This window comes from Pelodiscus sinensis, chromosome 1, assembly GCF_052426305.1.
Source record: "Pelodiscus sinensis isolate ZL-2025 chromosome 1, ASM5242630v1, whole genome shotgun sequence".
In the NCBI taxonomy this organism is placed as follows: domain Eukaryota; kingdom Metazoa; phylum Chordata; order Testudines; family Trionychidae; genus Pelodiscus; species Pelodiscus sinensis.
The window spans coordinates 93,776,219-93,802,853 of record NC_143052.1 but is presented as its reverse complement, the minus strand read 5'-3'; the positions used below and the strand labels follow the sequence as shown (position 1 = coordinate 93,802,853).

General features: G+C 48.0%; 2 protein-coding genes across 5 annotated transcripts; both read right to left on the bottom strand.

Moving 5' to 3' along the window:
* Nucleotides 1–447: 447 nt before the first annotated feature.
* On the bottom strand, nt 448–26,271 carry KCNJ4 (potassium inwardly rectifying channel subfamily J member 4). 4 transcript variants are annotated; one of them, XM_075936933.2, is made up of 5 exons: nt 11,003–11,483; nt 5,981–6,138; nt 4,352–4,517; nt 3,007–3,068; nt 448–2,745 (listed from the first exon to the last, which is right to left on the bottom strand). In XM_075936933.2, the coding sequence occupies exon 5, from the start codon at nt 2,688–2,690 to the stop codon at nt 1,410–1,412; it is 1,281 nt and encodes a 426-aa protein (XP_075793048.1). In that variant the 5' UTR covers nt 2,691–2,745; nt 3,007–3,068; nt 4,352–4,517; nt 5,981–6,138; nt 11,003–11,483; the 3' UTR covers nt 448–1,409. The 4 variants fall into 4 exon arrangements, with proteins under 4 accessions (XP_075793048.1, XP_089637341.1, XP_089637346.1 ...); XM_089781215.1 differs by having other exon boundaries at nt 11,141–11,483; XM_089781220.1 differs by lacking the exons at nt 5,981–6,138; nt 11,003–11,483 and adding an exon at nt 25,878–26,271.
* LOC102452128 (endosome-associated-trafficking regulator 1-like) lies at nt 7,904–10,477 on the bottom strand. Its single transcript, XM_075936952.2, has one exon. It carries the CDS (start codon nt 9,232–9,234, stop codon nt 8,083–8,085), a length of 1,152 nt encoding a protein of 383 aa, XP_075793067.1. The 5' UTR covers nt 9,235–10,477; the 3' UTR covers nt 7,904–8,082.
* Nucleotides 26,272–26,635: the final 364 nt, after the last annotated feature.

The following is a 26,635-nucleotide window of genomic DNA, read 5'->3' as shown; positions in this document are numbered from 1 at the left end:
TTTCCGGAAATTCAAGCGGCCAGTGTAGACAGCTGGCAAGTTTTTCCGGAAAAGCAGATGATTTTCTGGAAAAACTTGCCAGTCTAGACACATCCTTCATGTATCCTCATTAAGAAAAGGGATGTCCATAAATAATGACTATATACAATGCCCACGCCCTTGTGTGGGTTATTGGCAATGGGATAAGATTCATAGGTCCCTAGTTCTGACACAAGGGCCTCTCCTGCCTGAGCTAAAATACACAGCTCTTCTAGCCAAGGCTCTAGCAAGCTCATCAACCTCAGCCTAGCCCCTGTCTGAAGAGGACAGAGCACTATATAAAGGAGGTGTGTTTATTATGGGTGGAACCCATCCCCACACTTTTCATATCCCACTTGTATTCTTAAATTGCAAACTCCTCAGGCAGGGCCCATCTTTGTATACATAGCTCCAGGAACTAAGTCAATGTGGCCTTGATTGGAGGGAGGGGGATTACTACAATATAAATGTCAAACAGATACTAGCACTAATCAGTCACTATACACCACCTCAGCCATGGGGTCTCTCTCTCTCATTCTTCTTTCCAGACTTCCCCTGGGGTATCATACTTTATTAAAAATAGTTACAAATTCAGTTTTACAGCTGCACACATGAATGGAGGCGGTGAAAAGAGTTTGTGGAGGAACCACTGACCTGAACAGGTCATTTTGTCTGCCATCTGGGTACTTCCCCAGTTAACATTCCCTCTGCACATACAAGGTTCTGCCTCCTCTGGTGGGTGTCTCTGGGAAAAGTCAGGAATAGTTTTAAAAAAGAAACATGGGAGACTTGGGATGGAAGAGTAGAGTCAACCTGCCTCTGAGAATCATGGATACCAAGGGCCAGAGAGAGAGTGGTGGTCTACTGGGTCCTTGAATCCTGATCTGGAATTTTAAATGGAAAAATATGGATTTTGGTTCTTGATCTGTTTTTATGTACAATAATATCATGTGCAACAAGCAATAAACATGCAAAATACACCCTGCTCCCCGGATCCTGTCCATCCCAGTTTGGCATACTTCTTCTCTGACAACAATCTTGATCCATTTAATGGCCATCAGTCATGCTGAGGTGGTTGCTTTGGGTCCAAACCTATTTTCCCATGGTTCCAGCCCCAAACAGTGTGTGTGTGGGGGGGTATTATGGGGATACATTCCCTTGCATTAGCTGTCCATGTAGGGGTTCAAAGTACACATACTGCTGTCCCATCAGGTTGCAAGAAGTCTGTTCCAGTACAGGTTGTGCCCACTGGAAACACAAGCATGTGTCTCACTGTACATGCTCAGGAGATGGGCAAAGGAAGCTCTGTGGGGAATTTTTCAATTAAGCACTAAAGTGAAAGGGAGAAGGAGACAATGTGCAATTGATGTGGAATGGAAAGGCAGGAGGAGTTAGATGGCTGACTCTCTGCGGTAGGAGATGGTGTCCAGGGGGATGGTAGCCTGTAGCCGTTCCAGATCCAAGTGGCTCCCAAATTCCATCATTTGGATGGCTCCTCCATCCTCCTTGGTGCTTCCTCCTAACCCTGCCCCCACTTCCACCTCATCCTCATCCTCATCTTCATCTTGGCTAACTAGGGCCAACTCGTTCTCATAGCAGAAGGCACTAGGAGGTGGGGGAGAAGACAGGATGGTGATCTTGCTCTCTTGCAGCTCCCGGGCTGAGCAGCAAGGGGTGCCGGCCACCTCATAGGTCTTGTGGAAGTGAGAGTAGTCCACTTTATAGCGGTTCTTTTCTTCAAAGACCACAGGCTCAAAACGGTGGCCCCAGAGGATCTCACTGGCCAGGTAGGAGCTGCGAGCCTGCGTGGTCATGGCTGTGGCCTCCACCATCCCCTCCAGGATGACGACAATCTCAAAGTCCTCCATCTCTAGCTCCTCCTTGCCCATTCCATAGAGTGGGCTTTCCTCATCAATCTCATGGACAATGATAATGGGGGACACCAGGAATATACGGTCAAGGCCTATGTCATAGCCCACGTTGAGGTCCCGCTGGTCCAGCGGGAGGTACTCACCTTCCTGTGTCATGTAGGGCTTGATGAGTTGAGCCCGGACATGGGCCTCCACAATGTGACTCCTCCGCAAATTTCCCACCCGCCACATGAGGCACAGTTTGCCATCGCGCACAGAGATGACAGCATGATGGCTGAAAAGGAGGGTCTGAGCCCGCTTCTTGGGCCGCGCCATCTTAGCCATGATGGTGCCAATCATGAAAGAGTCAATGACACAGCCCACAATGGACTGTATCACTACTGCCATAATGGCCAGTGGGCACTCCTCAGTCACACAACGGAACCCATACCCAATGGTGGTCTGCGTCTCCACTGAGAAGAGAAAGGCTCCTAGGAAGCCATTGACGTGCATGATGCAGGGCTTTGCAGTTATGGGCACACCACTCACTCCACTGGCATCCAGGTCACCATGGAAGAAAGCAATGCACCAGAAGAGGAAGCCAAAGAAGAGCCAGGAGACCAGGAAGGCTGCGGAGAAGATCATAAACATGTAGCGCCAACGAGTGTCCACACATGTGGTGAAAATGTCAGCCATGTAGCGTTGAGATTTGTTGCTCAGGTTGGCAAAATAGACATTGCACTGGCCATTCTTCTTCACAAAGCGGCTACGGCGTTTCCGCCTGGGGGCATGTCCTTTCCCGTTCCAGCTGTGCCCATTCATGTTGCCTAAGGCAGAGACCTTGTGCCCATCTTCTTCAGTTGAGACAATGCTGTACCTTTAAGAGAAAACAAATTACTGGGGTAAAAACAAAAGGGGGGGGGGGGAAATGAGCATATAGAGGGTCATTAGCTCCCTAGGAAGAAGTTCATGCTCCCAGAGACAAAGCCTTACTGTCAAGAATTACAAATGACTGGAGTTTTGGCTGGCCAAGCACTGCCAAGGTAGAGCTCTGAGGAAGATATCGTTGCCAGAGTCTTCCTTGGTACTGTCTGGGTCTTCCTTGGCACTGTTGGGATGCTGCTGCAAAGAAACTCACCATGTAGGTTTGATAGGGCGCTGTTGCGAGGAAGTTCACAACTCTGGATTCCCCAGCTGGTTCTACCAAGACACAGCAGTAAGATTGGTGGATCCTTGGTTGGACATTTGTAAAGCATTGCTGCAAGGCAACTCATTCTACCAAATTCCTGCCTGGACTCTGCTACAGTATAAGGAATCTCACAGCACTGAAATCTTGACTTGCCTTAACTCTGAGAAAACACCCCAAATCCCCAAGAGTCTTGATTTACAATGAGATGCAGATGCAGCCTGCAGAGGCAGCTCAATACAGCCTGGGATCTTGTAACGTTTTGGCCCTGAATTATATAAGGTTGGAAGTTTCTATTTTCTGTTGCCTTCTCCTCACTGATCTAATTGTGCATCTGTGACAATGTTTATACACTTCCTGAGTTCAGGACAATTCAGTTGCCACAGCAACGAACATGGCTCCCAGCATCCTGTATCCAGAGCCAAAGGTGTAATTTAGAGATCAACAACAGCCAAAGTGCTGGCAGATTCCCTGTGAGAAACTCCCTCTTTTGGAGAGCTGCTTCCCCACTCTCGTGCTCCCCTCCCCCGGCTCTTTGTTAGGCAAAAAGCTGCTGCTATTAGGTCACATGAGGCCTCTATGACATCACAATTGTCCCCTGATGACATAATCACAGTGGATGCTTTGACCATTGGTAGAATTAAGTTGATACAGTTTCAGCAGGAGGGAGCCCACAGGGACATCCTGGCTTTCATTGGTCCTCAAGGACCTCCTCTGTACTCTATTGATCTCCCTCCCAAAAGCCAAGTTTGGCAAACCATCTGCATGGTTCTCCAACATGGATTCCTTGACTCCCATCTCTAACTGTTCCTGACATTCTTTATGAGTCATGGGGGTTTCTTCAGAGGGTCAATAATCATCTCCCAAATCATTCACCTTCTCTTCATTTGGAGAAGGCAAAGTGAGGACTAAGGAAGGTGGGTGTTTATCTCTTGATGATTGAAGGCAGAAATCTGTCATGTATCTCCCATCTTGCTGGGGCCACTGCCTCAGTTTCTCACCTTCCCCTCATCTGCTTCCCCCTTCCTCTGTAGGGACTGATCTGGCTGAGAACAGGGAACTCCTCACATATGTGTGGCACATTCCCAATAAGGTGGGAGCAAGTGAAAAGGGCCCTAAACATGGAATGGAGAAGCAGAGCAGGTGACGGCTGGCAGCCATTGAAAAGGAGGGTAGTAATGAAGTATAGTTTAGGCGTGATTTACTGAGACAGACATGCCTCTGAAGCAAGAAGGGGGTGGGCAAGGAATCCCAGAATCCCAGGGGTAAAGACTGCTGTTGAGATGAGGTCACTTACCTGTTAACTCGGACGCTGCCCATGGCTCGCTTTATCATGGGATGCAGTGGGAGCTGTCCCTGGCGCGTCTCAACCAGTGGAGCTCACACAAGATGGCGTGAGGCTGGGGCTCACCCCTGATGCTCTGTGGCACCAGCCATACATGTGATTGGTGCTGAGCACATGCCTTAGAGACAAACAACAAAGGAAAATCCCATCAACATGGTAAGCAAAAAGAGCACTCCCTGGCCAAGCAGATAGAGCATGGAATTGCAGGTCTCTGACCACTTAGGAGAGGCCTTATAATGCCGAGACTTGGTCTTGACCCACAAGTTGTAAAACCAGGTAAGCAGAACTGCATTATACAAATACTACAGGGCTGCATCTAGATAGGCATGATTTTCCGGAAATGCTTTTAACGGAAAAGTTTTCCATTAAAAGCATTTTCGGAACAGAGCGTCTAGATTGGCACGGACACTTTTCTGCAAAAGCACTTTTTGAAGAAAAGCGTCCGTGCCAATCTAGACGCGCTTTTCCGCAAAAAAGCCCCGATCGCCATTTTCACAATCGGGACTTTTTTGCGGAAAACAAATCTGAGCTGTCTACACTGGCCCTCTTGCGCAAAAGGGACTTTTGCCTGAACAGGAGCAGAGTAGTATTTCCACAAGAAGCACTGATTTCTTGCAGTAGGAAGTCAGTGCTTTTGCAGAAATTCAAGTGGCCAGTGTAGACAGCTGGCAAGTTTTTCCGGAAAAGCGGCTGATTTTCTGGAAAAACTGGCCAGTCTAGAGACAGCCCAGCAGTTCCCAGGACTCACCTTTTCCATACCACAGCCCCCAAGCCCTCCAGTATATATCTAACACAATCCCTCCTCCCAGTTAGCAATATGGGAAGGGCAAGGTCAATCATAAATCCCAGGTCAAGAACCTGCAATTTAGCACATTTGTAAGGCACCTAGCATCATGCACTACACAATATCATAAAAGTTTACATGAGCATTAGAGATCAGCCAGACCGAATACACCAAAAACAAGAGCTAAAGAAGCTCAGACAAACACAGAAGCCTTGCGGCAAACCACGTCCCCCCACCATGCCCCACCTGGTCCGGAAGGAACGCTTCCCGATGAATACACCTCAAAAACAGGGAATAAAAGTAGCTAATGGATACAAAAAAAGTAGAGTGATTCACTGGAGGTATCCAGAGGTAGAGAGAAGGCTGCAGTAATAAACAGGCCTTACAAAATCTCCCCAAAGCAGCCAAGGAGGGACTCTGCAAGACAACCTGCTGCAGAGGTGCAGAGGCCTGAAAAAACTATGACCCTGGCCTGGTCTTGATTGAACCAAAGAACCAAGAACCTGAAGGGCCAAGAACCAACATGTCCTGGCTGACTGGAGCTGTTGATATGGGACATACTGCAAGGAGTGATGACTCATAGATGAGGAAGGGTTTGTGGACCAAAGCTAATCCTGCATTGTACCCTCTGGGTTCTGGGCTGCCATTGCAGAGTGCAGGCTTAACCAGCCTGCTCCCAACCTGAGGAGCAAGTCAGCAACCATCTTCTACAGCTGTTGCAGACTCCAGGGCAAATTCAAGGAAGACCCAAGTAGGAGCACATTACAGTGACTCACCTGGATATGAGAAAGGCATACCTTAGGGGATGACTTGATCAAGGTTCACATCTGAGGAAAACATCTGGATTTCTCCGATAAGCCAGGGACAGTAATAGCTGCCTCTGATCATTCTTGCAAAATGGGTCTCTGCATTTCTAAGGGTACTGTTTCTGGCTAACTAGTGATGGCTATACTCCCTGAATAATGAACAAAGACAAATCACAAGTCAGCTCCTCAGAACACTTCCTCCTGTTTCCGGCTTGGCTGGACTGAGTTGCAACCAGTCGTCTCCCAGCCAGATAAAAATGTTGCTCAGGCAGTTTGGTATCTGAGACTGCCAATGGATGAAACAACAAACAGGACTATGTAGCACTTTAAAGACTAAATGGTGTATTAGGTGATGAGCTTTCGTGGGCCAGACCCACGGCTACATTTCTATCACTGTCCATAGATAGCCACTTGCAGAGGACATGGACAGAATGGAACCATGAGTGAACAGCAGTGAAGATATAATGGAGCTTGGGTGGTGCTCGGCTAGTCAAGCTCCAGGTGAAGACAAATAATTGCCCATAATTATCCTTTTAGCCTGCCTAGTCAAAAATAAGCACAGTCCCTTGAGAGCCACCCCACCCAGCTCCATCAGGGACTGGAGCCCAAACACCCTTTCCTGGTGGCTGAGACCATTAAAGACTGTTGAGAACGTTCTTATAAAATAGGGGAGTCCCTATGTGTAAAATGAAATTATGCAGTTGCGTAAATTGCAGCAGAACTGTAGCTGATAATCTAAGCTCAATGGAAAGGCTAAGGAGTGATAGTGATAGTCCCCTCACATCCTGGGAGATGGTCCCACCAGAGCAAGGACAAGAATTCCATACCACTGTATGTGCTGTATGTTCTTTAGCAAACCACCAAAGGCAGGAGATTCAGAGTCAGGGTTGCCACCTCAACACAGCTAGGTCTAGCCGTGGGAGGAGGAGCATCCCCTTCTTCAGAGAGTACGGCTACTGTGACAGCTAAATCTCAGCACTTTCCTTTTCTGCCCAGGGACAAGGAGGCCCGGAAATCAAACCATTTCCACACGCAGTCAAGCAGCACTGACGCGAAGTAGCAGGAAGAAAGGGATATTGTCTCCGCTCACACTTGGATATTTAACAACTTCATAAAGGTTACTGAGTAAGTCCCTCTCATCCTTCTCCGTGCCGGGATGGAAAGGTTTGAGGGAGACAGGCCCACCAATGGGGGCAACTACCTCAGGGCACAGTGATTCAAAAGGCCCCAGGGCTCCCGGTCACTGTTATTGCAGCAGCTGCAGTGGCTAGAGCCCCAGACCCCTTAACTCACTGCTGGAATGCAGAGCGGCATGCTTGGAGCAGCACTCAAGGGCCGGCCAGGCGGCTAGCCTTCCCCGCACCACCCCTTCCAGGAGTGTGGAGCCAGCCTCCCTCACGTTGCCCCCTGGGCAATTCTGTTGCCCCCTCCCCCGCATAGGGAGAAGAACCCTTTTCATCTAAAGGGCCAGACTATGACTGACCCTGAGTTCAAGTGCTGAGAGGATATAAAGAGCTTTCCCTTTGTTGTAACCCAGTGCAAAAGTGCCCAGAACTTGGTTCTTTGCATTCCCCAAGCCACCAATGGGGCATGGGAACGGGAGGAGGATCAGGTGAGATACATGGAGAACTGAGGCCCAGCCAGGTAGGAGTGTAAACTTCTGTCTGGTAAAGAGTAACAACCCCTTCTGGTGTACTCTGTCCCAGCTCCCATGAAAGAGCTCTGGTTGAGTCAGCCAGGACATCTGCAGGGCCTCCTGCTGGTACAGAGCCCCAGTGCAACCCCTGTCCCAATGTGGGCTCAGGTTTACTATAGCCCAAAGCCAGCAAAATATCTTGACACAAAACCTCCGACAAGGGCAGGACAAAGAATTAATTCTCCCAGCATGTGAGCACCCGCGGCCAACACCTCATTAGCACATGGAATTCATATTTAATTACAATAAAAGTACTTCTGGAAGGGATAAAGGCCACCTATTTGAAGACATGCAATGTTTCAGCATATGACAGCAAACATTTTCAGTCCTGACCGCTGTCTGGGAACAGTTTGATCTCAGGCCAGACACTCACAGGTGGATGTGCCTAAGTGCTTTTTCATTCATCATCTTCCTTTTTGATTTCAGAAATCTTGTCTATGGATTTGAGGAGGTCAGCCACAAAATGCAGCATTTCCGCTCCCGAGACCAGCTGTTTGATTGACAAGTGCGCATTGGCTATAACCCGGCAGAGATTCTGCAAGGCAACATCTACATTTTGTTTCACTGCCCCCAGGCTGGCAGATTGGCCTGTGCGCAGAGTGTCATTCTCTGTCTTGGAACTCTCCAACTCCACCTGGAGAAGGGACATTTCCTGCTTCAGCTTTGCAATCTTATTTTCTGCCTTCATGGCCCTCTGGGTCATCAACTGCAGATTCCGTTCTGCCTGCTGGACAATGGATTCTAAACCCTGAGCCTCTTTCTCCTCTTTGACCACGCTGGCTCTCAGTCTTCTCTCAAGGTTTCTCACCAAGCGTGTCTGATTTTCTGAGAAGCTCTGGATACTTTTGATCTTCCTTCTGAGCATGGAATTCTCCTCTCTGAGCTCTTCGTAGCTCAGCTGCAGAGATGGATACTCCCTGTCTCCTATGGAATCTTCCCGAAGAGCACAATTCTCAGGCGCCTTGTCATGAGCTGTGCAGGAAACATACAAGTTGCTAGGATGGCAGCAGGGAGCAAATGTCTCAATTTCAAACTCTTGGGCTGTGGTGTGATATAAAGAATCATGTGGACTACACGGTCCCATGGAGGCAAACCTGGACTTGTGGACTCTTTCAGCAGCAGGGTGGTGATAACTCCCACTCCAGTCATCATCCTCATCCTCTGATAAGGTACCAGCCATTGGTAGGTCTTTGTAAAATGGCTCCTGAAATTCCAAGCTCAAGCCCAATGCTTCTGGAGATAAGGAATCATCTTCGAGGCCTAGGTTGTGTCTGGCCAGTTTCTTTGCAAACATTCTATTTTTCAACTCTTCCTCCTTTGCGATGCCACGAGTCTTCGTTTTTACAAATCCCTTTAAGGAACATGGAATAGCTCCATCTGGATCTTCCAGGTGATGGTCCCCTGAACTGATGGGGCTCTTAGTATGGGCTGGAGGAGGTGGAGGGAGATGGGGGTAACAGCATATGGGTTCCTCCTCCTCCTCGTTATCTAGGCTTTGGGACTGTGGACAGGCCCTCTCCAATGTCCCTGAGAGAAGGGGTCGTGGCATTTTTGAGGGGCTGTGGGCCTCCAAATGAAATAGCAGTCTGCAAATTAGCTCAAGCACTGGGTAGAGCCCTTCTCTGACAGGACTGCCTGTGCTGCCCACTTTTGTGCCATCCTCTGGAGCAGCTGTCTTAGCCTCAGCACCATTCGAAGTGCAGCAGTGGGTTACAGAAGTATCTGTACTTAAATCATCGCCATGTGTGCATGTGCCTGTGGCTTTAATAATGGAGGGAGCAGAAGTCACCTAGGTCTGTGATGTCATCAGACAAGTGCATTTCATGTTGTGACTTCGCAGCCAGGGGAAAGAGAAACAGCCAGACCAACGTTCACAGCATTTCAGCCAATGAGGCTAAACTATACAAATAACTGTCAAGAATATGAAAAGCCGGGTCACCTGTGATAGCCCCGTTCCGTACCCTGGGACTCGATGCCATGGGGTTGTTCATTAACAGACTTGACTGTGTGCGCGCGTGTGTGTTAGAACCCAGGAACTGACGCAGGCTCAGGACAAGAACAGCAAAGCCATCTGGGATCTGGGCAGTGGGAATAAGGTTGGGGAAGGATTCAGAGGAGGAGCCTTAAGGTAAAGGGGATCATGTCTAATGGGCAGAACCAAAGGTCAGCCCAGGGATCAGGGCAGAAGGATCTCATGGCAGGAAGATAAGGTCACTGAAGACTACACAACATGGGGATTTAGGCCAGCAGGACTGGTTGTAAGGCATGAGATGAGGATGATCATGGCAAAGGAATAAGGCCACAAAGATGAGGAGGGACGTTCATGGGAGGAGAGGATTGAGGCGAGGGGAAGCATTTGGAGCTGATTTTAATAAAAACATGCACTGTGTCAAAATGGGCATTATCGGCTATATGATAATATGATCATTTACCAATATCACTTATCAGCTACGTGACACATGAGGAGGAGAAGAAAATAGCAGAAGGAGCCAAATGGTTCCCCAGAGACAAAATAAAACACATTTAATTTCTAACGGCCTTATAGCTACACACAACCATCGAACTGCAGTCATCTCTTGTAGGGCAGGTGGGACGATGGCAGCCAACTGGGGCGCGAGGCACTGCACCACAGGGAAGGAGAGGGCATAATGCCTGAGAGAGTGTTTCCCAAATGGTGTTCCACGAAACCCCGGGATTCCGTGAGTGAAAATAAGGGCTCCGCGAGAAAATTCCGTTACAATAACATTTTATGATTAAAAAAAAATAATAATATTATGTGATTTTTGTTTTTAAATATGTGCAATTAAACTAAATGTTGATCTCATGACCTTGTTTAGCATTTGTTTATTATTATCCTTACTTAGTTGTGGTCTACTTTTTCAGCTCCATATATTAGACTGTTAGGGGTTCCACAACATTCTTTCGAGTTTAAAAGGGTTCCGTGGCCAAATAAAATTGGGAAACACTGGCCTGAGGGCACAGGCGCACAAGTCTGCTCATGCAAAAAGTGCCCAGGGGTTTACTGCCCATGGAGAGAGAGGAAGCAGGAAGCATAGGGACTGGTGCCTGTGGGGAAGGGGTACAAGGAGGGCCACACAGAGGAACAGGGAAGGGGCATTAGGAGGTATCCCATTATGATTTTGACAAGGGCCAAGGGAGGCAGAGCACCTCGCAAGTGCTACCACGAGTCGCCTATGACAGGAAGGTCTCATCTAAAACACCTCTGGCCCCAGTTTAATTACCTCCAAAGGATGAAGGGCTGACTCTAGGATTCAACCCAATGGTTCTGGAGGGAAAAATAATGGTGATTTACATACCTGATGCCTCTGAGAAAAACAGTGACCTCCGCTCTGCTAGTAGGGGTCACAGACTATGCTGCTTGAAGATGATCATCTTAAGCCTCTGAGGGCTACAGGAGTACAAGCCCCACACTGAGCATCGCTCTTGTAACTCACCCTATATGTGCTATCCGCTGGGTATGAACCCTAGATCTTCAGGACCTATAAGCCTGGTCTGCTGCCATGTGATTGCCACAGCTACAGGACTGACTCCCCACATTTAGCTGACCCACTGACCTCACACATGTGCCATCCACCAGAGGGAAACAAAGACTCCATGTGTGGGTTACACTTAAACCACTAAGCCACCCTGTCTTGTCCTGATTTCATCCGCGGCCTAAACCCCCCTCACATACTCTCTTCCAGCCCCCCAAGTTAATTCTCTCCCTCCTAGGTCTTGCATTTGGGGGTGATAAATAATGTAACAGATCTGTGGCCAGCAAGGATTTCCTGGTTGCCATTTTGCTATGCACTTCAGCTATGCCTGTGCAAGGAAACTTCCTTACCGTAATTTACCACTGGTGCACCACCCTCTATGACTGCAGTGGTGACAGCACAAGCGTGTAAAAGGCACAGATATTTTTACCGCTGTGTTGTCTAATCCTACTCTGAACCCTATAGTACATAGCACTCCTGCCAGTGCTACTATTGCTGGAGCTGCCCGGCTGGTGAAATACAGATATAGAATTTGAACATGTGGAAAAGACCTGTGGTTCTTTGGACCATCACAGAAAAATGGGCATAGAACTATGGAACTGCACATAGAACTCAGATCCCATCATCTTAATTATTTGTTTAATAAATGAACTGGAAAAAGGAGTAAACAAAAAGGTGGCAAAGTGTGCTAGTATACAAAACTACTCAAGATAATTAAATCCAAAGCAGAGGGTAAAGAATTACAAAGATCTCTCATAAAACTTGGTGACTGGGCGACAAACTGGCAGATGAAATTCAATGTTGATATGCAAAAAAATTAACTCCGGAAAATATAACCCCAGTTATACATACAAAATGATGGGATCTAAATTAGCTGCTACCACTCCAAAAAGAGATCTTGGAGTCATTGTGGATAGTTCTCTGAAACCATCTGCTTAGTGTGCAGTGACAGACAAATAGCTAACAGAATGTTCGGATCTATTAGGAAAGGGATAGAAAATAAGTTTGTAAATATCATAATGCCACTTTATAAATCCATGGTACACCTCCCACTTTGTATAATGCAGGCAAGTCTGATTTGCCCAATCTCAAAAAAGATAGTTTAGAAATAGAAAAGGTGCAGAGGAGGGGAAAAAAATTAAGGGTATGGAACAGCCTCCAGGTATGGAGATATTAAAAAGTCTGGAACTGTTCGACTTGGAAAAGGGACAATTAAGAGGAGATATGCTAGAGGTCTGTAAAATCATGAATGGTACGGAGAAAGTGAAAGTATTCTTACCCCTTCACATAACACAAGAAAGCAAGAACACCCAATACAATGAATAGGCAGCAGATTTAAAACAAAAGAAAATACTTTTTTGCATAGTCAACCTGTGGAACTCATTGCTAGGGACTGCTGTGAAGGGCAAAACTATAACTGGGTTCAAAAAAGAATTAGATAAATTCATGGAGGACAGGTCCATCAACAGCTATTAGCCAAGATGGTCAGGGATGCTTTGGATGTCTATAGGCCTCTGAATGCCAGGAGCTGAGACTGAATGACATGGGATGACTGAGCTCAATCAATAATTGCTCTGTTGTGTTCATTCCTTCTGAAGCACCGGCACAGGCCATTGTTAGAAGACAGAATACTGGGCTAGCTGGATCATTGATCTGACCTCGTATGGCTATTTTTGTGTTGTGTTGTTCTTATGCATCTCGACAATACACGGAGGTCCCATTGTGCTACATGCTGTACAAACACGAATGAAGACAGAGCCCCTACCTCAAACATCTTACAATCTGAGAAGAAACATGACAGGTGGAAGGTGAGCGGAGGAAGGAAGCTGCAATCAACTGTGCACTATTTTTGCACATGCACGTATGCCTTTTCGTTCCATAATTATAAATAGATGCCAGCAAACCCCATCTGCCCTCCAAGCCTTCATTAATTGACTGATTTCGTTAGGCATCCCATTCTCTGGTGCCCAAAATGGGATTTTATTGACAGACCTTTGCCTGGTTTGTATTTTGGGGTAGCGTGAGGGGGAATTCTTTTCCTTGAAGCCCTGGGGATGGAGATGGGGGGATATGAAAACAAAACAAAATGATTTGAAGTGAAACCAGCGCAGTGTGTGTGACTCAGAGCTATTCATAGCTCCCTGAAGCCAGCTGCAGCAACAGAGCCAGAAGGGCTCTGCCCGTATTATTATTCCAATTACCATCTGAATTAAAAGTTTGAGCAGTGATCAGCCCACATACTGAAGGGAGGGAGGGAGAGAGGGGAAGAAAATACAGCTAGAGAGGGACGCACACAAAGTCAGAGGGAAAGATGCAAAAAGGTTAAAGCAGCTTAGCCACCTCTGGCTTTTGCCAGCTCCCACGCCTCTTCCCTCCCCTCACCCCGCCCCGCCCTGACACGCACAACCCATGTTAATTGAGGCGCCATTTGCATGGGTCATGCAAAGATCATGCTGAGAATAACTAGACACATACTCCAGTGTTCCCTGTGACTCTTTGCGGAGAGGAGAAGCAATAGGTGATGGCTGAGAGGGAGAACGTGGCAGGTATTGGGGCAGATGTTAACATGCTAATGGCTTCCAAAACTGGGGGAGAGAGAGCAAGCGAAACATCGAGGTAGGCTAGGATCTGGAGAGACAGGTGAGATGGGGAGAAAGAGATGGAGAGAAAGAAATAGAGAAAGGAGCAGAAGTGCAAAGAGAGAGAGAGAGAGAGAAAGTTTTGAAGACAGAGAAGGGGGAAAGGGAAGAATAAAGGGCTTTGTCTCAGACCCCTGTTGCACAATGCATGCTTGACTAGAAGGGTGTAAGTAACCGTCAGTCATCTCTAGAAGAGTGACCCAAGAGATGCACTGTCCTGTGTGCCTAGCATGAGTGAGGGGCACAGGCCCAAATGCCATTCAGCTGCACCACTGTGCCCGCTAACATCCATGCAGAAAGAGTCACATTTGACAGACCCAGTAGTGCCATGGCTCGATCGCTTTTTAAAGCACGAAACGGAATTCACATTGTGGGGGGTGAAATTGGTGCGCATAGTCTTCTAAAAATGGAGACCTTACCTAGGTCAGTTCCTTTATTTGGCACCTTCCCCTCCAAAAGCAACTTAAAAATAGAATTAAGTTAAAACGGTTCAAGAGAATTTTAAGTTGCACCTTCTCTGTGCCACACACAGGAGAAATTGTTATTGCCCTTTCTTAGTTGTATTTCGGGAGTGCTTAGAGGCTAGGGTTAGTCTTCCAGGCACTGGGCAACCCTACAAAGACACAGGACCGATCCTGAAGACTTTACAATCTAAGGTTGCCGCTGGCTCATGGGTTCTTGAGGGACTCTGAGCATTGCTTGGATAGTCCATTGACAGATGGAAAATAAGCACATTTGTGATGTGACAGTGATATTGAAAGCATATTAAGGATTAGCGGCACTGCTGGTAGAGCTCAGAATTGACTTCAATGAAGCTCTTTCTATTTACATCAGTGAAGGATCGGGCACTGTATCTTAAAGATATTCAAATGCTTACAAGAGGCTACTCTCTGGCTGACCATAGTAATTCCAAGGGCCTGTAGAAATAGCCTTTTGAAGCTTAACAATCATTAGGGCCACTTTTTGTCTGTCTTGTCTACTTAGATTGTGAACTTTTGAGTGGGGCAGCAGGAAGTGTCACTCTGTGTGTACAGAGCACTTAGCATAACAGAACCCCAACCACTGGTCATTTATTACTAATAAATACGTTTCTTGGTTGGGAAATTTACAAAAAGGACATTCATCTCATTGTTCCATGCTGCTAGGAAAGGATTCCTTCTCTCCTGGGCAGTCATGGTTTGCACTTGCTTTAGATTAGGGATGTTAGTGAGTAGTAGACTAGTCAACTACCCGATAAACCTAAGTTTATCAGGTAGTCGAGTGGAGTATCAACTACTCACTTCCCCCCACCCCTTGCTGCCTCTATGAGAGGCAGCAAAGGAGTGGGGACAGGAGCCGGTGCTGTGGGGAGCCAGCTTAAAAGCCGGTTCCCCCCAGCACCATCGCTGCAGAGCCGCTGGCCTCCTTTCCCCACTGCCTCTATCAGAGGCAGCATGGGGGGTTAGGGGAGGCTGCCACTAAGCTCCAGTAGCATCCGCTGGCCACGGCTAGCCCTGGACACTGTGAACAGGGGCTGCTGGACTCAGTGCAAGCTGGGATCAAGCATTCCCGCCTCGCACTGGTCCAGGACACTGTGCCTCTACATTTTAAATGTAGTAAGAGCTGCAGCAAGGGTGGGTCCTGGAGCTGGCATGAGCCAGGACTGCTTAGTCCTGGTTTGAGCTGGCTCCTGAAGCTCCCCCCGCTGCGGCGCTGGAGACCAGTTCCATCAACTAGTCGTGTAGTTGATACAAATTATATCGACTATACAGTTAGCCAGATAACTGCAATTTAATGTCCTTACTTTAAATCACACGGCCTGATAAGCCATTGGTAGTCGTAAAACATCAAAGTAGGAAAAGTGACTTTTAAGCAAGCCCTAGCAGTCCCATTGCTCTTCTGATATGAATCTTACCTCTTCCCCATTCTGCTGTGCGGTCAGAAATGGGGACGTTACTTCAGTCCATTTGCACCACAGCTCAAAAATCATCTTGAGCCATGTCACTAGGAGGCAGTGGAATTGCCCATGTATAACTAGGGGATTGATGATTCAGAGACAAGCTGGCATCTAATGATGACAGATTGGCCAGTCCAGCTAAATCAGTGGTCACCAACCAGTAAATCGGGATCTACTGATAGATCTTGGCGCCTTTGACAGGTGATCCTGACTGGTTTGGTCAGGAGGCTGTGAACCGGCACTTCATCTGCTCCTCTAAGCACTGCTGAGTTGCTCCTGCCCTCTGCCTTGGAGCTGTTCCACAGCCCCGGGGAGCTTCTTGCTTACTGTGCAGGGCACAGGAAGAAGAGTAGAGGGTGCTGACGTCAGGGTGCACCTACCCCCACCCTGTACCCATTTCCACAGAGCAGAGGTGGGGTAGGGATGGAGAAAGTTTTCTGGCTGCTTTTGGGAGTGGTGCAGGGCCAAAGTAGGGGTGAGCCTGCCTTAGCCCCCCGTACCACCACCCAGAAGCCACCTGTGGTAAGCGGTGCCCAGCTGGAGCCTCCATTCTAAACTCTGGCCCCAGTCCTGAACCCCCTCCTGAACCTGAAACCCCTGCCCTAGCCCTAAGTCCCCCTGCACCCAAACTCCCTCTCAGAGCCTGCACCCTGGATCAGCTCAGGATCCCTCCCTCACTCCAAATCCTTTAGCCCAAGATCAGAGTCTGCATCCCCCTCACCTCAGCCCCCTGCCCCCAGCCTGATAAAAGTGAGTGAGGATGGGGGAGGGAGGAAGGAAGGAGTGAGCAGGGGTGGGGCCTTGGAGAAGGGGCAGGAAGAAGGCAGGGCAAGGTTGTTTGGGTTTGAGATAGATCCTGGATTGCACTTAAATTCAAAAAGTGACCTCATGCTTAGCAAGGTTGGAGACCACTGAGCGAAACTGATGTCACAACATGGAAGAGCTGGCGGTGACTGAGGGCAGATCGATATAATCTCTGTCTAGAATGGCTATGTAGCGGGCAGGGGAACCCACAGCTTCCGTGGACCCTCGCAAGGGGTGGGGCCTCGGGTGGAAAGGGCAGGGAGGGGCAGCCAGCCCTCAACACCGCATGGACTGTGGTGCTGCTCTGCCCAGAGTGCACAGTGCAGCCCTTTGGCAGCAATTTAAAGGGCTCGGAGCTCAGCAGCCAGGAGCCCTGGGCCCCTTTTCATTGCCAGGGCTTTTCCCCTCCCCCCGCCGGCGGGCCTGGTAGTGGGCTATGTCCCGTTTGATATAGCTGAGTGTCTCCACTGTGGAGGCAAGAGCACATGGCCCATTGCTGTGTCCTTGTCCCTTTTCCCACTACTCTCCAAATTGCTGCTCTGCCACGGACGTGCAGCCACCTCTAGGCGGGAATGCAGCAGACACGAAGCCCTACCAGCCCTGCTTCCAGTTTCCCACAGCACAGTGATCACTGAGCCTACAGTCCCAGCATGATCAGGAACAGACATGCACCGTAAAACCAGCGTTGCCGCTGTAGATGCCGCCCTGTTAGGAATGGCACGTCGCAGCAATGTTTGCACACATTCTTCTTGTACACCTATGATTTACCCCCGCTGGGATGGGTTATTATAATCTCTCCTGGGATTCTGGACTGCATTCCTATTTCCTACATGTTTATTGCCTTTCTACCTAGCTGTGCCAATAGTATCACCTCCTACCACCTCTGTGCTGTGCATCACATTTGAGCTGATTGCTATGTTTTGCCGGCAACGTGATGTGTGTTGGATTTCCAGAAGCCATACAAGAGAGTGCATTTAGGATATATAAGCAAATGCTGTCTCACCTCAAATGTCACATCCTCATGGAAATGACAGCCCCAGGCTGCTGCTCCTGTGGGAAACTCTTGCAGATAATGGGGGCAGATTATACTTGCCTATTGTGGAATACTTTTTTGAATGCCTTTTCCAGAAACACTCTCCTTTACACCAAATGGGATGGACAAACACACAAGAGGATAGGAAACTAAAACTACAGGTTAGAGAAAAAAGACGCAAGGAGTGGTGACAGAATGAGATATTGCCTTCTGTTAGGCCAACTTCTGTTGGTGAAAGAGACCAGCTTTTGCTCTACACAGAGCTCTTCTTCAGAGTAATCAAGAATGGCACTGCTAAATACAAGATGGAACAGATTGTTACACATAAGGAGTTAACACATATCGCAAGGGACCATTGAATGTGAAGTGAGAAACTAGAGTCTCACCAACAGAAGCTGGTCCAATAAAAGAGATGACCTCACATGCCTTGTGTCTTTAACATCCTGGGATCAACACGGCTAAAAAGAAAAAGAAAAAGAAAAAGAAAAAGAAAAAGAAAAAGAAAAAGAAAAAGAAAAAGAAGGAGAAGAGGTTAGTTTGACCAGTTCTGAAAATGTGGTTAACATCAGATCCTGTGACATAACCAAACTCTGAACTGCTCAGTCATTGTCAGGCCCAGTTTCAAAAGTGGGCTCTTCAATGTCGCTATCAATGGGAAAAGATAAACAAAGAACGAAACCCTCGCTCATCACCCCCTCTGTGCGTGGGCCGGTGGAAGGATTGGGCCACTTGCAATAACTGCAAACAGGAAGGGAGTGGAAGAGAGAGAAAGAGGTAGACAGACAGAAAGACAAAAAACAAGTGAAAGTGAGATGGAAAGATAGAGTGGCTGTCACATGCATGCGCAGGGATGAAAGGGAAGAGGCAAAAGTGTGACTGGATACTTGCTGTGTTAAACTCCTCTCTGCATCAGTAATGACCACTCTTGCAGCAGGGCTGGGAAAGTCACAGCATCCATTAAGTGGATGGCGCATTATGAGATTGGCTGCCCATTGCTTTTGTGTTACATCCCCTGGTCAGTGGTGTAGGGGTTACAGGTCAGTTTTTAGAAGGGGATGGAGAGGGGGAAGTTGCCTTTTTCATTTTTACACAAGAATGATTTGGTCTCTGAAATGTTTCCGGAGAAATGTTGCCACAGAAGTAAAACTGCAGTGCGGAGTCACAGGCAATGTTTCCTCTAATTTTTTTTAATGTGTGTGCAGAGTAAATTTTGTTGGGTACACTGAGGGGTGTGTACCACAAATAGAAACACATGCTGCTGGCTGTCTGCACTCTGATAATCAGCTGGATGATACTGAAATCTCTCCTGTGTGGCTGCCCAAGCAGGAAAGGCCCTAGACTAGCTGCTAGCAACAGGCACCTTAGGCGAACCACGCAATCAGTGCCCCCACCTCCAAACCCCTCAATGATATTGCTCCACCATTTGGTGCCCCATTTAATTTGGCGCCCTAGGCAACCGCCTAGTTCGCCTATATGGACAGGCCGCCCCAACACACAAGTGCTCAGTTTACAGAGAACACTGGTCACAGGGGTCGCTACGCAGTGGGTGCCCGTCACCCATTTCCAGCTGCCAAGGCATTGGATTGTGGTTTCAAAACATTTTAACTTTTTAGTTTGGCTGCAGGATTCCTCGCCCCTCTGTGTTTTCACACAGTTATAGATTCCAAGGCCAGACACTGGGACCATCTCTGGGCTGACCTTCCATAGAACACAGCCTATAGAATCTCAGCTGGTGATTCCTATGTCGAATGCAACAACTTGTGGTTGAGCTAGAGCAGATGTTTTCAAAATGTGGAGCACTCCCCCGCTCCCGGGGAGGAGGTGTGACAAGGTCATCAGCTGGGCTGGGAGGGGAACCCAGGCGGTCTCAGTGGCTGGGTCCAGGCTCTCTGCCTGTCTGCCTCACCCACCAACCAGCAGCTGCCTTCCTCTGCTGGGGAGGCCAGAGGAGACTGAGCAGAAAGCCAAAGGATGCGTTTCAGGAGTGCTGACCCTGCCACTGGACAGAACATTCCCCAGACCCCCACAGCACAGATCCCTGTCTGCTTTCCCGTGCTGGACAGAGACCCCACCTGCCTGTAGGCCTTCAGCTGGACCCACGGCTCAGAGCCCCTGCCAGACACAATGTGGGGGAAATGGATGTAGCTGTGCTGATGGGTTGGGGACAGCAGGGGAGCAGAATTGATGGGGTACAGCCTTCTGCTCTCCTCCTGACCCTGGCCCATCAGCATGGCCCCTCTTGCTTCCTGCATTAGGTGGAGTGAAGAGGGGGGGGGGCAAGGCAGGCAAGGAATCAGGTTCTGGTAGCCAAGACCCACCCTCTGCAGTGAAGACTCTTAATTGACGCAGGATGAGTACTCCCCACATCCCTATAAGTACGAGACACTCCTTCCTGCCCCGCAACCATTGCCCCTATGAGTACAGGGCACCCCTGCAGAGAGGTGGTGCTGATGTGATGGGAAATTAATCTCCAAAGGGGGAGGGGGGCTTAGGAAAAAAAAAGTTTGGGAACCTCTGAACTAGTGCCTATCTTTCAAAAACACATTCCCTCTTGATTTACTATCTGCAAGTGATGGAGAAGTCTCTACATTCCTTGATGACCAGTTCCCGGGGTTAATTGCCCTACCTGGTAAAAATCTGCCCCTTTTCTCTCAGTTTGAGTTTGTCTAATTCAGCGGTTCTCAAACAGTGGGTGGTGACTCCTTTTTAATGCGGTTGCCAGGGCTGGACTTTGATTTGCTGGGGCCTGCGGCCCAAGCCTGAGGACTTCAGCCTTTGGTGGCGGGGCCTCAAGGTTTGCCCCTCTTGAGATCATGTAGTAATTGTTGTTGTCAAAATGGGGTCAAAGTGCAATGGAGTCTGAGAATCGCTGGTCTAATTCCAGCTTCCAGCCTTTGGATCTTGCTCAGCTTTTGCGTGTGAGATTAAAGAGCCCTCCACCACCTTTAGGCAGGCACCAGCAGTACCTCTACTGCTGTTAACCTGGGGTCAGATAGTTTGGCAGTGCGATGTGGAATGATGAAATTGCTTCTTTCAATTTTCACCCTTCATAAAAAATCAGGAAGCTGCACTTTCAGGAAAAAGGGATTGATCACTAAGACACAAGCAGCCATCTATTGATCACAGGCTGCTCTGTTCAATTAAACTAATACAACTAAATAACGTCACCACATTGAAGAACTGGAACTTGCTGAGGGCAGGCTGGTAGGAACCAGCTCAGAACATATCTGCACTAGGCTCTCTGCCATGAGCGCTGGGCACCAGGAAGCACAGTGCCAAATTCTGTGTCCTTCTCCCTTTTCCCAGTGCCCTACAAAGAGATCTCACCACTAACATGCAGCTGCCTCGGGGATGGCATGCAGCAGGCACTTCTTCCCAGCCACCCTGTGCGCCAGGGCTGTAGGGTGAGCAATGAAGAATAATTTCTCCATGTAAAATTGCAGGATGAGTTACAGTAGCTATTAGCCAAAAAGGATCTGCAGGGTGTGCATGTGCAGAGTTATAGCCTGGGTGTGCTGGAAGAGATGCATGAAGGTTCCCCAAGGTCTGGAATAAGAGCGGCGATATAAGGTCAGACCAAAGCCTTTTTAGTCCAGTGTCCTGACTTCTGACAGTGGCCAGTGCCAGGTACCGCCAGAGGGAATGAACAGAACAGGTAACTATCAAGTGATCCCTCTCCTGTTGCCCATTCTCAGCTTCTGGCCAACAGAGGCTAGGGACACCATCCCTGCCCATCCTGGGCAATAGCCACTGATGGACCTATCGTCTATGAAAGCATCTAGTTCTTTTTTGAACCCAGTTATGGACTTGGCCTTCACAACGCCCTCTGGCAAAGAGTTCCACGGGTTGACTGTGTGTTGTGAGAAGAAATCCTTCCTTTGGTTTTTTTTAAACAAACAGGAGTTGTGAGGCAAAGCTGAGGGGCACACACGAGGCTGTAGGGAAGGCTGGGAAGGAAGAAAGACTGAGGTGCATTGGCAAAGTGGGGTGCAAAGGGCTTAGGCTGTGCAGTTAAGCTCTTGCTTTCCTCAGCACCTTACAATTTTACAGAAGACACTTTTCATTTTTAAGAAGTCATTTTTCCTTGCAAATTGCATGACGATGCCATAATGGGCAGGGCTGGGTGCTGCTGCTAGTCTCCAAATCGAAACAACTGATCACACCACTCAGTTCTGGCCTCCAAAGAGAAGAAGGTGATTAGGAGGGACAAAGAGACAGAAGGAAATAGAACTCCTCCTCTCCAGCTCAACCCCTTCTCCTCCGTCCCCTTCCTCTCTGCATTCTCCCATTCTCTCTCCTTCCTCTTCTCCTCCTATCCCCACCAGAATAACCATCTCTTTAAAGAATGCATGTGTCCCATGCAGTCATTATCCTTGTCAGCAGCTACATGCAGTAGGTTGCATGTTTTGATCACTCGTCCCTTCTGGAGACGCCATTTCCACTTATTAAATCTAAAGCAGGCACATTTCAGTTGCTTTTGTGACATCTGAACCCAGGATTAAGGAACCCCCTCCTTTATGTGGCCTGAAGCCCCATGGTCCATCGGATCTCCAGGGATGAAGATCCCCCATCCCTTATGCCATGTTATCACTGTTCCCTCAACCTAAACCCAATTCTTCTACCTCTCCCCTCCCCCTTACAGGCAGGATGGACAAAGCCTCATAACATACAGAAACAGGATGAATTTTGACTTCTGTGTTTGTACAGCCCCTAGCACAATGGAGCTCTGATTCATAATTAGGCCCCCTGGGAGCTACGGTCATACAAATAATATACATGCAAGAATGGGGATGTTGCTTTCTTTGTTCAGCACTGGGGCCCATCCAGATGAATCAAGCCAGCGTGTCAGACAGGAACCTGAGGAAAGGAGGTTCCTGTGTGAGTAGGGTGGGGGGAACAGGAACGTGGCTGAGATTTCCCTTCTCTGCATCCTGAGCTTGCTCCTAACAGGTATCTACTAAGAAGAAAAATCTAAGGGGGGCAGATAGCTAGGAGCTCTATTAGGACGATGAGGATCATATTCATGTCTCCTCTGCCACCCCTATAGCTCACCCAACCTTCCCTTGCAAGGGAGGCAGATGGTGCACAGGTTTCATATAGTACAGAGGTCTGTATGCATTGCTTAATCGTACCCATGAATCACTAACTTCTACTCAGAGTTGAGCCGGCACACAATAACTTGGCATGCTTTGCTGGGCGAGGAGTGGCAGCATCTAGGCCAGGCTTGTGTTTAGACATGCAAACATATTTGCACTCAGTTTGTGCCAAATGGACTTGACACAATCAGCTCTGTCCCTTGTGCGCAAAAAGTGCAGGGACCCAAACAGCCTTTGAGGAGGGAAGGGGAGGGGCAGTCAGCAAGGCCCCTGCTTGGGTAGTAATGCAGTGAAATAGAGCCCCTATTCCCCCAATATCCACATCAGCCTTCAAACAAGAAGAAATCAAATCCACTCCTCTCTGAGCATGGTGTCCCAGGAAGCTTTCTCCCAAAGGCAGGGGCCTTTGAGACCACACAGGCCCAAGTGTCTGCAATATAAGAGCACTGTACACAAGTGTGGACATAGATTGGTTAGATTTACCTGTCTCCCCGCCACCCTTGGAAGCCACGGGGATGATACATGTACACAAAGAGGACACAAGTTGGGTGTCACACCTGCTGGGTCTGGTCTCTTTCAGCTGTTGGCCCTTCCTCACCTGACCATATGGAACACCAGTTTTGACATCCATAGAATCCTAGAGCTGTAGGGCTGGAAAGGGGTGAAGAGGTCATTGGGGCCAGCCTCCTGCATTGAGACAACTAGAATATCCCTGACAGGTGTTTGTCCAGACTGGTGTGAAAACACCTCCAGTGACAGGGACTTCATCATAGATTGCCACCTTCCTCTCAGCCTGCTGCCCGTTTGAGAGGGTGATAGCATAATCCACTTTTAATCATGTGAACAAAAATTGCTCAATGGGATTTCAAGAGAAAATCCCAAAGGTAAATTCATATACCCAGTCCCATCTGCTTTACACCTTAGAAAATAGCAGGTAAAGAGGAAAGCTATTCTCTTTCCAACCTCCCAGCAAGGCCAGGGCACTTCATCGGGGGCCCATCCATTTTAGCGCCCATGTTAGCACTGCTCCCTATGGATTGGAAGGGGGTGGCTTTCTTTGTCACATGTCACCCATTCAAATACATTTCGGACCAAATCCTGCTCTCTGTGCACACTGAAGTCAATATCATCTCATTGACGTCAGTGAAGCTGCTCAGCTAAATAAATCCAGTGGGACTGGGCTCCATCAGGATAGAGAGGCACAGTTTTTGTGCTGCTATATCTGACTGTTCAGTCAATACAACCCTAGTGTGGATGCAGCTGCACCAGTATAAAAGTGTCTTGCTTTGGTAAATGGCCAGGAATGAGCTATACCAATGTAAGCACCTTTACACCATAATAATTGCACCCATGCTGGGTGGAGGGTGTTGCAATGATCTAATTACATCAGTTTCTCCGCAGATACTGCAGCACAAAAACAGTGCATAGGCCAGCCCTTAGATAGACGTCTCTTCTACTAGCCATTTGGGTCATTCATCACCAATGCTTCCTGAATATGCTAAAATAGAATCCTCTAACTGGGACATCAAGCCATGGCTGTCACCTCCTACTTCCGCCAAGTGATGTGGGGAATGGATGGACAGAACCCTGCATGGATACAAAATTTGTATCTGCATCTATATCCGTAAAAAAATGAGTTGTGGCTATCCACAGATTTGTAGGGTTGGAGTCTGGTAATCATAGAATCCTAGGGCTGGAAGAGCCCTCAGGAGGTCATCAAGTCCAGCGCCCTGCCCAAGGCAGGACCAATCCCAACTAAATCAACCCAGCCAGGGCTTTGTCAAGCTGAGACTTAAACACCTCTAGGGATGGAGATTCCACCAGCTCCCTAGGTAACCCATTCCAGTGCTTCACCACCCTCCTAGGGAAATAGTTTTTCCTAATATCCAACCTAGACCTCCCCCACTGTAACTTGAGACCATTGCTCCTTGCTCTGCCATCCGTCACTACTGAGAACAGCCTCTCTCCATCCTTTTTGGAACCTCCCTTCAGGAAGTTGAAGGCTGCTATCAAATCCCCCCTCACTCTTCACTTCTGCAGACTAAATAAGCCCAAACCCCTCAGTCTCTCCTCGTAGGTCATGCGCTCCAGCCCCCTAATCATTTTGGTTGCCCTCCACTGGACCCTCTCCAATGTGTATAATGGAATATGGTAATGGACTCTGGTCCCTAGCAGAAGGACCTCCTCTGGAATTTGCCCACTGCGGAGAATGTGTTGTCCAATATAAACAGGAGGGACCCCCAGGGCAGGAGGTGGCAGCAGGAGTTCACATGAAACATGTCTGGTCCACCCACACTTGCTGACAAAACACACTGTAGTGATGGGTGCACACAAAGAGAGACAGAGATTAGATTGGGCAGAGACTTTCCCCGGTATTTTGTTTGCTGCTTCCTCAGCTTCAAAGAAACTCAAGAGTTTGAAGCTGCTTTAAACACTGCTTTCTGGGGCTTCATTTCTGCCAATCAGATCAGCAACACAGACAATCAGTGACCTAGAAGAGGCTGGACAGAGGACTGTGGGAATATCGATTATCAATTCGGACAATCTTCACAGAGAGCGAACCAGCATGTTTGTTTCAACCCTGATGTGCCCGAGTCTTTGAGCACATGCCCAAGGAATCCAGCACCTCAACATCTTCAGGCTGTATTAGGGAAATGGGTTAGAAAGGCACACAAGACGTGAAGGGTGCCAGCAATTGGGGGGCAAGAGATGTAGGGAAAACAATCCCCTTGTAAACGGGAGCAGCCAACAAATTATTTGTGGCTAACAATAAAAAGTCAAATAAACATAACCAAAGTTGACATTCCAGGTCAAAAAAAGGAGGGAAAGTTAAGGAGCTTTAACTATATATCTGTATATATACATATACTTGCACATGTGTTTGCATGTGTATATATGTATATCTTTAAATACATATACTTTTTATATATATATATACACACACACACACACACACACATTTACACTTTATTTTATATATACACTCTCACAGTTTTTATATATATACATATTTACATATGCACATACCCACACGCACATATATGCAGCCATATATACATGTATATATACACACATAGTTATATGTATTATATATATTTTCATAGATAATTCTTATGTAATTATGCATAATCATCATAACAAACATCCAAGAAAAATTATAATGAGGCTAATAACCATAATAATTTCTTACCCAGGTTCTGTGTTATTCCCTGTTTGAGTCCTGGAAAGCCAAAAGTCAGGGGACGGGAAAAGAGGGAGATTTCTCCATCCCACCATGAAACCTGAGCCTGGATTTAAGAAATCCAGGGGTCTCTCTCCTTTTAGTCTTGCTTTCTGTCTCTTCTCCTGTCTGTTTTTCAAGTAGCTACTTTTTCCTCCTAAGAATTCCCTCTGCCGTGCTCTAACTTTCCTTCATCTCTATTGCCTTCCCTTTCCTGCACTTTGTATCTCCCTCTTTCTTTTTAGCATTTTTTGCTTTGAGGAATTTCCATCCTTCATGAGCTTTATTTCTCTGCAGCTGAGCAATGACTTATTGGACCGATTTCTCCCTTCTGTCTGTTTATCTCCCTCTTTCTCTTTTTTTGTCTGGTTGTCTCTTTCCCCGCCTCTCCACCTCATCCCGCCCCCCCCCCCCCTCAGTTTGTCTCTATTTTACCATCCCTCTATCGCCTTTTTCTCCACTCTCCTTCCTCCCTCTCACTTTCTCTCGCTCTCTCTCCGATTGCTGTGCAGTCGGTAGCTAAGAAGTCAGTAACTCTCTGGTAGAATCCAACAGCTTTCTGCTACTTTAGCCCATCCTCACATGTGATCTCAGAGCCTTGGATACACCCTGCAGAGGCAGAGATGGGGAGAGCTGAAAGTGCAACCCAAAGCAATGGAAACGGGAATGGGAACACATGCAGCTGGCGCTCAGATGCCCCAGGCATGTTTGCATGGAGCACAGTGGCC